The sequence below is a fragment of the Nomascus leucogenys genome, chromosome 3 (genome assembly GCF_006542625.1).
Source record: "Nomascus leucogenys isolate Asia chromosome 3, Asia_NLE_v1, whole genome shotgun sequence".
Taxonomy (NCBI): domain Eukaryota; kingdom Metazoa; phylum Chordata; class Mammalia; order Primates; family Hylobatidae; genus Nomascus; species Nomascus leucogenys.
The window spans coordinates 117069338-117083327 of NC_044383.1; the positions used below are offsets into that span (position 1 = coordinate 117069338).

General features: G+C 41.3%; 1 protein-coding gene across 1 annotated transcript; it reads left to right on the forward strand.

Moving 5' to 3' along the window:
• The first annotated feature begins 2854 nt into the window (after window positions 1–2854).
• SMLR1 (small leucine rich protein 1) lies at window positions 2855–10550 on the forward strand. Its single transcript, XM_012506041.2, is given in 3 exon segments — window positions 2855–2952; window positions 2954–3090; window positions 10320–10550. Coding segments are annotated over 3 exon segments (321 nt in total). The 3' UTR covers window positions 10406–10550.
• Window positions 10551–13990: the final 3440 nt, after the last annotated feature.

The window sequence follows — 13990 nt, forward strand, 5'->3', positions numbered from 1 at the left end:
TCCATCCTTCCACCTCAGCTACTATCTATACAATAATAAATCCCAAATCTACATGGCAAGACTTGGCCTCTCCATATTTCTACCAGGCTCCGATCGAACACTTTTACACCACTTCCAACTTAAGACTGCAAAATGACATATCTTCTCCCATCCACACCTGCTGCCCAGCATGTGTTGAGGTCTCGGTTTGCAGCACCACCATCTCTGCAGCTAACCATTGCACAGAGGATGACAGCATGGGCACTGGATTTGAGTCCTAACTGTCGCTTATCAGATTTGTTTCTTGGGCAAGTCATTTACCTTCTCTTTGCTTTGCTTCTTCATCTTTATGAGTCTGTTCTACATAAGATTACTGTGAGTATTAAATAAGATTATAAACATAAACTGTTGTATATCCTGCCTGACAAATAGTAAGTGTTCAAAGATTACTTTGTGGTAATCTTTGAATTGCGTGTGTCAGGGCTGTTTGTTTCATTTCTGCAGCTTTCTTGTCCCCTTCTCTCTCCCTCTGCCATCTCTAATCCCAAACTCATTATATCTTGCTACCGTGAGACAGCCTATTCTGATCTCTTCTCGTCAGTCCCTTCTGTAAAGTCCTACCTAAGTGCCCATTGAGCTCAGGTCAGATCATGTACTTCCATGATCAAAGACCTTTAATTGGTCACCTTTGTTCAAATAGCATGGGACAAAACAGGACATTCAAGAGTCTATAAGCTCTGACACCACCCTACTCTTCCAGCCTCAATTCATAAGACACTCTCTGGCCTGAACCCCACATCATCCAGCTACTCTCAATTATTCTGCCCTATCCTCCTTAAACCCTAACCAGCGCTCCTGTCATGTGTTTGAGGAGGGCATTCTTCAGCTATCCACCTTCCAGGCTCAGCTCAAATATCCCTCTTTCTTTTTTTCTTAGCCAGGTCTCATTCTGTCACCCAGGTTGAAGTGCAGTGGCACGATCATGGCTCACTGCAGCCTTGACCTCCCCAGGCTCAAGCAATCCTCCCACCTCAGCCTCCTGAGTAGCTGGGACTACAGGTGTATGCCATGGCACTTGGCTAATTTTTGTGTCTTTTGTAGAGACAGGATTTCACCATGTTTCCCAGGCTGGTCTCAAACTCCTGAGCTCAAGCGATCCACCCACCTCAGCCTCCCAAAGTGCTGAGATAACAGGCATGAGCCACTGTGCCCAGCGCAATTCCATGGCTGGAATTAATCAGTCTCTCTTCAGTGCTTCCACTATACTTTGTTTATATGTTGTTCTGGAAGCTAACATTATTGTCATTTATTTTCCTGTTCCCCTAACTTACCTTTGTTTAGGCATTCAATGAAGGCTTGCTGAATGGAAATGAAACAGGAAGAAAGAATATGACAGTCTGCCTAACAGCTGCCTGACATCTCCCTGGTAATGTCACTTGCTCACAGAGGTTCTTTGAAGATTGACACTTTACAAATTAGCATCCTGTTCAAACTGAAAGAGCACCAGAGAAACATCTCAATGGAAGGCATGCAAGTATAACAGCAATAACAACATTCATGGGTTTGCAGAGTGGGAGAAGAGAAATACGTAAGTGAGTAAATGAATGCTGACTTAAACTCAGGTATTCTGAAGGGTTCCTCCTGAAATTAAGATGTCTCTCTTCTGAAAGAGAAGTTGCTAACTCTTCACTGATCAGGAATGCAGGCATGTACCCTGGAGACCCTCTCCAGTCTTATTATTTTGTAAATTAGGGTGCAAACTTTACAGCTGGGACTAAGACTGCATGACCATGCAAAGTCCCTGATGCAAGAATGTGGGGGGCACTGACAGCGGCTTGTCCTTGATAGACTCCTCCAGCCACCACTAAAGGGTGCCAGGGACAGGGTTAGAACGTGACAGAAGGAATGAGCCCAAGAAGGTGGCTGCCAATTTCTCCTCCCCACATTCTTCCAAATTCTCCAGGGCATCTTTTGAATATGACTCTTTTAGTCAGTTTTCATTTTTAGACCAATATTTTTGGAAAATTTCCACTAAAGCAGTCAATGACAACTCAACATAGTCAACAAGTCAATGTCAACTTTGACACTGGTCCATTGATTGCCCTTTCTTTTCCCAGAAACTTTGGAGTTACCACACAACCCATACCACTATCAATTAGAGGCCACCTTCTAACTGCAAATGGTGGGCCACAGGAAAGGCTCAGTAGAGCAGAGTATGACCTCATGCAGCCCGCAAGGATGAATGCACCTCGGGAAGGAGATGGGGCCACGTCATGGGCCACTCTGCCATGGACACTGTGGCCATTCTCTGTTTGTCTGTCCCCACTCTTAAAGGCCAGGGGCCATGATTTACTCTTCTTTGCATACTCAGCATCTAGTTCAGAGGTTGGGTTCTAGCAGAATTAAATGTTTGTCAAATAAATGAATAAACCAATGGACTTCTCAGAGAAGTATTCTGAGTAGGATATATGAGGAAGAATTTCTATATGTGGGAAAACCCTTGTTTCTCTTTCCTTGGTATTAATTGTATCAACTATGTATAAAGGAAAATTCACTTTTTTCTAGACATAAGTACTTAGGTACAGTGGCATAACTATTAAGAAATGTTTAACTCTAAAATTTAGGAAATACAGGGAAAACTCTTCTATGTCTGAGAATACATAGAAAGAATATATAACAACGAGTTTTGCTTGGTCGGGTAATTTTCATCCCAAATAAACTTATCACCATACTTATCTCTGAAAGAGCTTGGAAGATGGACCTTTCAATTCCTCTACAATTAGTAGCTGAGTTACAGAGTAACCTGCCAGCAATCCTATCAGCATTCATCAGACTATTTAAATAGAGCAAAGTCCACAAAAAGTTCCACTGAGACATGCTGAGCAAAGGCCGGAGCCCCAAAAGAAAACAAGTACAGACTCAGAGGAAAGCTGCCCTGGTCCTGAGTGTGACTTCCATGGTCCCCGTGGGGTCTGTGGTTGGCAATGAGCTCTGTGCTGTCAGCTTTCATGAGGGAGCTCCCTGGCTGGTTCCTGTTCTCTGGGGTCTTCCTCCCCGTGACTTTGCTGCTGCTCCTCCTCATCGCCTACTTCAGGATCAAACTGATTGAGGGTAAGTGTGAGGCCACACAAGGAAGAACTTGGGCATCCTTTCCCACAGCGCATCTTGAAATATACCGATGCACCATCAGTGTTTTCTGGCCAGGAGAAACATATATATATATATTTTTGTAGGTACTTCTCAATCAGTGTTCTCTCAAGTTCCTTGATCAATTTGGCCAAGTTTGATCCTTTCCACTGTGTGGATCTTGTGCTGAGATGTGAAGGCCTGCTGTAGGGGGCCCTCACCTGTAGCACCTCACAGACATACTGTGAATCAGCAATTTTGACATATGGTTGCTTGTCTCTCTCTCTCAAGGCAATAGAGTCATATATGTGAAAACATTGTTCATGGTCTGCCTTCTTTACATGACAGATGTGTTTATGTGGCCATGTGCGTGCATGTCCGTGCGTGTGTATGCACCTATGTGTGTGCACACACACAACTTTCTCATCCACTGAACTTCTGGTCAAGGAATGTTCCAAACATTCTGCTGTCACAGTCTTTGTAAATGTAAAGCCCTGATAGATAAATACTGGACCTTGGTGTAAATGTTCCATGGGATTATAGTCTTAAGGTGGAAAAAACAAAACCAAACCAAATAACTCAGGAAGCTTAAGGTGATTTGGAATGGACGTTTGGGTCTTGGATTGACACTGTTTATTCTGCTATAATTAAAATTAATGAAACTGGGCTTTAACTAGATAGACTAGGTGTTAATACTGTGCCAAGTACACATGACATTAATATCATCAAGGTTAATAACTATTTTAGCAACATCAACAAAGACCAGTCATATTTCTTAATTTGGATAGTGTCATATTAAAACAAATTTGAAAACCCCTCCTCTTTGAATGTCTGTTTATATAATAACATACATGAAGGCATTTCTTGGACTTGCCAAGCTTTTGTGGAAATCTTAAATCACTAATGCTATAATATATAACCTAACAGAAGTACAATGAGGGATATTTGTTCCTAAGATGAGATTTAGAACATAAAGAAATCCTAGGAGACATAGAGAGTACGTCATGGAATCAAGTTTTTCATCATAACTTACTCAAATATCCCCCTAGCCTTTCATTTTTTGTGTGTCTCATTTTTATGAACAGCCCTTTTGTTGAGTGGTCAAGCCATATTCTGCCTCACTCTATAATATTCATGTGATAAATCCTTTTCTTTGTTAAATCAGTTTATCCTCCACTGCCCTAAGACCAGTCTGTTGGATGCTCTTGTCACCCAGCCATTCATTACCACTGAACCCTGGAAGTAGCCTCCAAAAAGGAAGAGAAAATAAGAAATCCCCAAGATCCTAACCATGGCTTCCCTTCAGTGTCTTCCAAGTCGAAACGTTTTTCACAGTTGTTGCAAAGATTCCCATCAGTAACACTCACTGCATCTCAGCCTCCCATTGACATTGAACGTCCCAGGGACAATAAAAGGATGCTGATGTCACCATCGGGGACTTGGAGACTTCCTGTAGTTTCCAAGTTTCATCTCTGGCTGGATGAAATTTTCAATATTTCAAGAACTGCAGCAAGTACAGGTCTAGATAGCCTCATGGATATCAAGATCCCTTATTGGCCTCTACTTCCCAGTTATTATAGGCCGGTTAATTCAGTGAGACATCTGGTATTTGGGATAGACTCTGCAAAAAGAGGGTGAATCTGTTTTACAGTTTTACTCATTCCTGGAAAAACTTCTGTAATATGTAACATGTAAATGGGTTTATGGTATTTTATTTAGACAATTCTGAGGTATAAATGTATCAATCACATTCCTTTAGAATGCCCTGGAAAAGTCAACGTGCAGGGTATGGCCTGGCATCACAGGGGCTGATGCAGGGGAAATGCAGTCCAAGTGCCAGCCCCAGAGGAAGTGCTTCATGTGTGTACATCTCTGTGATGATTGCACGGTGATGCCCTCCTATCTTCAGCACTTCCCTGCCCGTGCAAGTTATCTAGAGATCAAGTCTCAGATAAAAGTTACTACCTTAAGTTTGTAACTCAATACAATTGAAACTGCTTCTGAAGGATTTGAGTGAAGGGAACAGAGGCTCCCAATAACCTCGTTTCTTCACATTTCTTCCCCCTTTCTTTATTCCAAATTCTGACATGCTACTGAGCTTTTCTTGACTTCTAGACTTGCCCACAACTGTTAAGTCTGTCCCTTCCACCTCAGAGCCTTTATTTTTGTAGCATAGAATCTAACCCAAGGGAAAGTGGCATGTCAGCCTCACACGATGAGGGTGCATGCTCACTGGGTAGAGTCGTTACACCAACTTTAAAGCTTACTCCAAATGTATGTCATATTCTGGATAGCGATAATTCTCATTCATTTATTCAACAAATATTTGTCAGTCTATCATATACCAGGCACTGTCCCAGATACTGGGACAGATTTTTACTATGGGTTTTGAAGACTAAGAGAAAATAATCCCAGTTCTAGAAAACCACAGAAGGCATCTGGCAAAATCAGCAGAAGTTAGAGGAGGTGTTGCAAATCTGTATGTTTCTGACTCTGGCCTCATTAAATGTCTGATCAAAGAGCTATAATAATAACCTGGACTTTTCCCTCAGTGTCAGGGCTGAGCACTTCACAGAGGCAGGATCCTCTACAGTGAAGGGGCACCCCCAGCCAGGTTATAAGCCTCCATTTTCTGTGGTTTTTCCCCATTGTCTCCTACTTGGGTTTGCTCTAATTGAAGTGTGCCTGGAGCTTCCAGGCTGCAGGTAGGAATTACAGGAAGAGTGAGTGAGGAGGCAGAAGGAGCTATTTATCATGGCAGAACAAATATGTGTGCATCAGTTACTTAACGCAATGGGGGTCCTATCTGAAATTTATCGTTGGAAAGAATACTAATGACTAGAAACACTACTACTGCCAACCGTCTGGAAGATGCTTAGTGAGGATGTCAAAGGCGTTTAAACCAGAGCAACTCCATCTTGAATAGGGGCTAGGTAAAATGAGGCTGAGACCTACTGGGCTGCATTTCCAGACAGTTGAGGCATTCTAAGTCACAGGATGAGACAGGAGGTCAGCACAAGATACAGGTCATAAAGACCTTGCTGATAAAATAGGTTGCAGAAAGAAGGCACCCAAAACCCACCCACCAAAACCAAGGTGGTGATGAGAGTGACCTCTGGTCGTCCTTACTGCTACACTCCCACCAGCACGACAGTTTATAAATGCCCTGGCAACGTCAGGAAGTTACCCTACATGGCCTAAAAAGGGGTGGCATAAATAATCCCCCCCGTGTTTAGCATATAATCAAGAACTAACCATAAAAATGGGCAACCAGCAGCCCTCGGGGCTGCTCTGCCTATGGAGTAGCCATTCTTTTATTCCTTTACTTTCTTAATAAACTTGCTTTCACTTTACGAACTCGCCCTCAATTCTTTCTTGTGCAAGATCCAAGAACTCTCTCTTGGGGTCTGGATCCGGACCCCTTTCCTGTAAGAAGGACAGCATAGCTGAGTGGATCAAAGTAGTCCTCCCTGATGGCAGGTTTTGTTCTGTTGAGACTGAGCCCAAAGCAAACTGGGTGAGAAAAGTGGGGGACCTGGATGGTGTCCTTGACAGATTCCTGGTCAGGGTAGCAGCTGATGGGCAAGCTGCACTATACATTCCCTCCAGAAGTTTATATTCAAACCATCTTTTGGTTGTATGTCCCTCCTCTCCCACATGGAATCAGTGCATCTATTTTTTTTTTGGAGTAATTCTTGATTATATTTTCGAGTGTTAGCAGTCAACTACAGACTATGGATATTTTCGTTTTTATGTTGATCTGGTCCCTTTAATTCCAAATATGTCTTTCTCCTAAGAAGAAAAACCACCCAAACTCTAAGAACATGTAGCTTTGAAAAAATTATAGTTCTTTCTGGCACCATTTTCCTAAGGGTAAGTAGTACCGTCTTCTCTCCAGTTTGAGGGCAAATGAGATCACTGGACTCGAAATAAAATATCACCAGTTTGTATCTCCATTTTGCAGCATCCACTTAAAAAACTGTCAACAGATGGTCAAATGTCATGTCGTTAATCTTCCAACCAGGATTATGGCAAATGTAATCATTTCTATTTTATTCCTGTAAAAAGAGAGACATTGATAGATTAACTGGCATGTTCGCAGAACCCCAGAGTCCTGCATTCTAAAACAGAAAACCAGCTTGCCTGTCTCATACAGCTGGGTCTGTCAGACAAGAGAGCCATTTTAAGATGCGATGGAAAGCATGTGGAGGTATTGTAATCACTCAACATTAATCCCCACACTTCAAGCCTTAGGAGGTAATGGTGCATGTAAATTTAATTAGTATGTAGAGAACATCAATTTTCTCGCAAAGGAAGAAAGAAAATTCTCTAACATCCCGCACTCTTCAATTTGTGTCAATTTCCTTGAGGAGTAGCTCTTGGGGTGGAAGTGTGTGTCTCGAACTTCCCATAGCCAAACCCTGCATCAGCCACTGTCATGGACATTTTGCATCTTCTAGGTTGGAAGTTTTCATTATCTTATTTCCCCAAGTCCTGAGATTCCCAAACCTCTACTTCCAGGCCACCCCACCCCCAAAACACCATCACCCTGATCAGGAACAAATTGTTGTCTAAAATGACAAACATGGCCAAAAATAGTCATTATTTAATTAAATTTTAAAACGTGTCTACTGAAATGCCTAAATGTTTTTGCACAGAGTTGGACCCAAAAAGAAAGTCAGGTAGTTGACCAGGTCTTGGCCTTCAGCAACGTACATCCTAAAACAAATAACTAAAGTACTGATAATATACAGGTTGGCTAGGCATCTTTCACTGAACTTCATACTCACTCTACTCAACCTCTTGAAGCTTCGGCCTCCTGGTCTGTAAAATAGAAATAACAGCAGGACATACTATAGGACTGGTATGGTGATTAAGCGAGGTAGTACATATAAGGTTCTTAACAGTGCCTGTTCTGAACAACTGTTAGTCATTATTGTACCTGCTGGCTTGAGAATTCTAAGAAGGCATTGTTTGTGTCATTATAGCATTACAGTAGCTATTATTAAAATAGTCTTGGGATAATTAAGTACATTGCCCAAGGTTACCTACCCAGAAAGTGGTAGAAAGAGGATTCGAACCCTGGCTGGCTCCAGAGATGGCCCCTCTTCACCGACGCACCACCTCTGGAGTATCGAGTCCTCAGTAGGGGTTCTATCTGTTGAGTCCTTTTGGTCCAGGCAGATAAACTTACCAACAATTGTGGGACAGTTTTAAACAAGGCAAAAAATTTACAAAATCTTTGAAGAATTTGATCAATCTCTTAATATAACAGGGGTCATAATAATTATTGATGATGGTGATTCCTCCACATAAAGATCTGCCTGAGTCAGATCACATTTCTTTACCTGTGATCTAACCACACTGCATTGCTTGCAGGATTTTCCACAACCACGACCTTGGGTGTTTTCAAGGCCACCTGCCTATCGAATCTCTCTGCACACCCTCAATAGACCCAATGAAATGAAATGACAGCCAAATTGCAAGCTCTTTTAGGTGAGGGAGGAATTATTTTACTTCTCTCACTCTCCACATGGTGCCTAGCAAAGACACTTTATTCACTGGGTAGATGATTCACTGTAGATTGATGAGCTTCCTCTTGGCCTCTCCATTCTAGTTCTCTCTCCACTCTTAAGAGTTCACTTTTTTTCTGTCTCATTATGCAGGACACCCATTTTCAGCTCTACAATCTGTATTCTGGTCCCTCATTCAAAGCACCCTATTGTGCAGTTAGCCATTGGTAATTAAGAATAAAAGGGAATAAATTACTCATATTTCAGTGAGTTAAAAGTCTAAGCCATGGGCCATCTCCAAGGAATACCTTTGAAATAGCGATAATCTATGGAAAGTCAGTGTGACTCAGTAGCTGAAAGTGTGGTCTCTGAAGTCAGACTGCTTGGAATCAAATCCTGAATTCATCAGTTTCTCTGATCTTGGGCAAATTACTTCATCATGATTTCTTTCTGCCCCAGTTTGCTCATCAGTAATTTAATAATAATGATGACTAGCTCATCATGTCAATCACAAGAATTGAATGAGAAAGATTGCAAAGGGCTTCACACAGCGCCTGGCACAGAGCAAGTGCTCAATAAGTATTGGCTATTAAATCTTAAGGCCCATGTAGTCAGGCACTTGTCACTCTCCGAGGCATATGCACCCTCCCTAACATGATAAGCATTTGTGGAGGCCTGGTCAGGGAAAGTGCATGTGTCCTGGGGTACATGGCATACAATGTATCAAGCAAGGGATAAATTGCATGGGCTTTATGTGGGAGCCTAAGAGACCATTTTCAGGTTCAAGCCTATAAACATGTTTATTAATCTCCCATGAGATTAGAAGCTCCTGGTCTCTGGCTTGATTAATTATATTTCTGAAAACAAAACTTTTGAGGGTGAAAGCAGGATCAGTTGTGTATCCTGGTTTCAGGAAGAGAGCTGTGTCTTCTGATGTACAAGGAAGATCCCAACGAATATGTGTCAGGATCTCAAGAGGGATCTCAGGGCTAAAAATCAAATCTAGTTATGGCCAGAAACATAACAGTTGAAGCTAAGGAGCAGATAAAAGTACACAGATGGCACATAATAAAAGCCAAAGGGAAGAGAATGATGGGGGCAGGCAGAGAGAGGGGTTGTGTCAAATGCTACTGAGGAAGAAAACTGGGGATTGGAAAATGCCACTAGATTCAGTAATTTGTTGTCATGGTGAGTTTTAATATTTTAGTAGAGTAGCTTTAGCTGAAATTATATATTAAGGGGTTAAGGAATGAGCAGGTTGCAAAAAGTTGAAATAGAATCATCAGTAAAATATACCAAAAGGTAAAAGGGAGAAAACTAATTTGACTTGTCTGAAGACTGTAAGTGCCCAAATACATTTTTGGGAGAGATGAGCAGGGGCAGACACTGTGACTTGCTGTGGGAGTTTCAACTTAATCAACAAAATCTAAATATACCTAGCATGTAACAATTCTCATTACAGTGGTAGTCTGTTTGCTCTAACCAGGGCCATTCTTTAGAAAGAAGCCTTTAGATTTCCACTGGATGTGGTTGAGGAGAGAAGGATCAATCCTGTTAATAGGACCTGCTTGGAAGACCTGGACTTCTGTGACTTGCCAAGGCCACCAGTGTCAGATATGCTGGCCAATAGCCCTTATGAACTCTAAATGACCAATGGCACTCAGATGTCTCCAAATTATTAACTAATATTTTTCCTTTCAGTTAATGAAGAACTGTCCCAGACTTGTGATCGCCAACATAATCCCAAGGATGGTTCTTCCCTGTACCAGAGAATGAAACGGACGTGACGTTGGGGACTTTCCAATAACTAAAGCACAATGAGTTTCTACTGGTCAGCAAGCAACGGTCAACAGTTCAGCTAATAAAGTAGGTTGATAAACTAGAACCATAGCAAAATAGAAAGAATACTAAGATACTCATTCTGAACCATATTGAAAAGTGGCAGCTATTATCCAAGGGGACTTCTCAGAGACTCAGTAAAACAGCAGCTCTTGAAAAGTACCAAGAATGGATTTCCTGGGTATATACACTGGACACATTGTAACTTTTTAACTTTTATTGTGACTGTGTCTGCTCTAAAGGGCATATTTAAAAAATAAAATTCTGCAGCATCTTACTACATAATCCCATGGGAACCTATATTATTCTGATTTTAGAGGTGAAGAAACCTTGGTAGAGATCCAACGAATAGCAAAAGATGAATGCCTTAGAGAAAGCTCAGTAGATTCCGTATGCAAGAATATTTCCACTTGCTCTTCTTGCAGTTCAGCAACTCTTAAGTGACACTGTTCAGGTACCATTTTTGGACCTGACTTTGCTTCTCTCCTTTTCCTGATTGCTTTCACAAATCATTATTGTCACAAACATGCACAAAGCAAGTGGAGTATCCCCACACTAGGTATGGATCACCCACAAATGTAGCTTTCAGCATGATGCGACCTGGGAATGTTGGCAATTTGGTAATGGGAAGAGGAAAGGACAGAATGTTCACGTAATTCCTGAGGAGAATACAAGTCTTTGCCTGTAATACCAAAATACAGGGAGCTATATCTAACTATGCGGATAAGTCAACATTTCACTACAATTCTTCTCTTTCAGTGGGAGCCCCAAAGAGACAACATAGGTAATTGAAAAGAAACTTAATTCTAGGGGTAGTTAAACTAGACTATGGTTACTGTTGTGCTCCCCATATTCTTCCAGTTAACATAAGTCAAAGATGTTCAATGCATTCTAAGTGTAAGACTTGGTTACATTCCAATCTTTGTGCAGGACACTAACAGGCTGAGTGATCCACTTTATAAAACATAATGAATGTGGCCACCTGTAAGAAATGCACCTGTTTCAGTAGTGACTTACAGTCATACAAAAGGTTGTGTGGATGACCCAAAGCAAAAATATACCACCAGTGCTGGATTTTTTACTGCTTCTTCCCTTCAGCCCCACTCTAAAATTCTTGATACCCATTCCGTGAGTAGTTTCTACTTGCACTTCTTGCATCATATAAAACTTATTGCTAGAATAAAGACACTCATTTCTGCATTTTACTGCACTTGATTACAATGAAAATGTCTGCTGGGGTTTTCAGACCGAACTAATTCAGAGTAACAGTGCTCTTGCCATATGGAAGGAATAACAATATTCTTTCAGTTTTGGGAGAGATCTCTTTTTAGCCCCTGGTGGAAATCAGCTTATGTAAAAATGCTTTCTTTAACAGAAAGTGTGAAAGGACAGATCGTATTCCTATCTCAGGCAGCTGCCAGCCACATTTGTGGCTCAGCTATCAAGGTTTGCTCCATCTTCCTCCAATAATGGGCACTTCAGAAGGCCAGTTCTGGCTCTGGTGGGTGCTGGTCCACCATCTCAGCTATTGTGATAACGGATGAGCTCTACACAGACATGTTTTCAGCACCAAGCACTACCACGTACTTTAGAACAAGGCCCATTTCTTTTCTGCCATCCAATGAGAGTAGAGGATCTCCAATGAAACTGACTAGATGTATGGAGTTTTTTATATGTAGAGAGGGGCAGAAACATGTTCATTTTCCCATGAAGGAACAAGTCCCAAGGGTTTATCATCTGCCTGAAGGCACTGCTAACGAATTTGTCAAATCCTTTAACCGGCACAGCTTTACCAAGCAGCTGCATAGTCAAGCCTTTGCACTTCTCATTCTCATAGGTCCAGTTTAAGATCTCATTCAGGCCTGAACTGCTTCGGTCCTTTGCATTCCTGCTGCCAAAACAAGCTGTCTTGGCCTCCACCTAGACCAAGTCGGCAGTCTCCCTACATTATCCTACATTCAGCTACATTGTATGCTCCAAGGCCTTTCACCAGGGGCCAGAAATGCTCCCACAACCCTAAATGGTCTCACTACAACAGTTCCTAATCTTATTCCAAATACTATAGTATCTGAAACGGTTCACCAATAGGGATGATGTTTCTCCAACTGGAGATCTTCAATAAAACACTTTAATAGGTGCTTTAATTTCTGTCACATTGTTATTATTCAATAAATTTACCAAAAAACATATATATATATATATCGGAGACAGGGTCTTGCCTGTCACTCAGGCTGGGGGGAAGTGGTGCAATCATAGCTCACTGAAACCTCAAACCCTTGGGGCTCAAGCAATCCTATTACCTCAGCCTCTGGCTACAGGACAGGAGTACACAGCCTCACTTGGTTTGTGGTTTTTTTTTTTTTTTTTTTTTTTTTTGGTAGATACAGGGTCTCAGTAGGTTGACCATGCTATTCTTGAATTCCTGGCCTCAAGCTATGCTCCTGCCTCTACCTCCCAAAATGCTGGGATTACAGGCGTGACCCACTGTGACCAGCTAAAAATGTAACAGAATGAACTCAAAGCTGTAAATATTATCTTTTCATCTCTCTTGATAATCATGTTGGTAATTTGGCAATTTGGTGTTGGGAAACTGCAGGTTGATGACTGCTCCACATCCTAAACCTAGCTGATAAAACAGAAATTTGGGCAAGAAAGTGCCCATATTATGTTTTCTGAAATATTATTTGCAAACGTTTTTAAAAAATTATCTGGCCAGGTAACAGCCTCCAGAATTTTCCAGACATAATTTAGCGATTGGAAAATTCAGAAGAGGTAAACACTCCTAGACAGTAAGAACAGCTTTTTGTTGAAATCTCAAGTTCTTTGGCAAGACTGAATATCAGAAATCAGAGTTCACAACTCCGATAACCATCAAAATTCAGAACTCTGATAACTCTCAGAATTCATGACATTAAGCAGATTTTGAAAATAAATTTTCTGATTTCTATTTATCAAAAAGTTATTAGAATTTTCAAAGCATGTTCACAAGATTCTTGCTTTCTGATTTTATAATTGGTGTGCCAATCAGAAGAGGCCTCTGAATTTATCACAATGTAGGCAATGACATACAGTCTAACATGTGAGTGACAAGCAGAAGACAGCAGAAAACATGTATTCAAAAATACCATCCAATGTATAATTATCATCAAACAGATTGGGGATTTAAAAATATTCTTTCCACTTTTCAAATTTTTCATATCCAAGTTCCAAAACCTTATTTGATCTACTTTCCTGTTTATTCTATCATTTAGCCCAATTTACCAGATGAGATTATAACAGCTAGAGAAATATTTTATAATACAAAATATTTTTTTAAAAGACAGCCTTGCTCCTGTAGCTACAGGTGGGAATAATGATCAACATTGTTTCAAGTGGCTCTGTGGGCATTACTTCCCACAGATTCTCTCAATGCCCCCAGGACCCTAAACCCTGTTCTTGCTGTCTCAGCTGAATAAAACTGAGCCCTAATGCCCGCACACCACATTTCTCAGTCCACGGGACCTGTGAAGACAAACTTTCTTCCTGTCACTGCA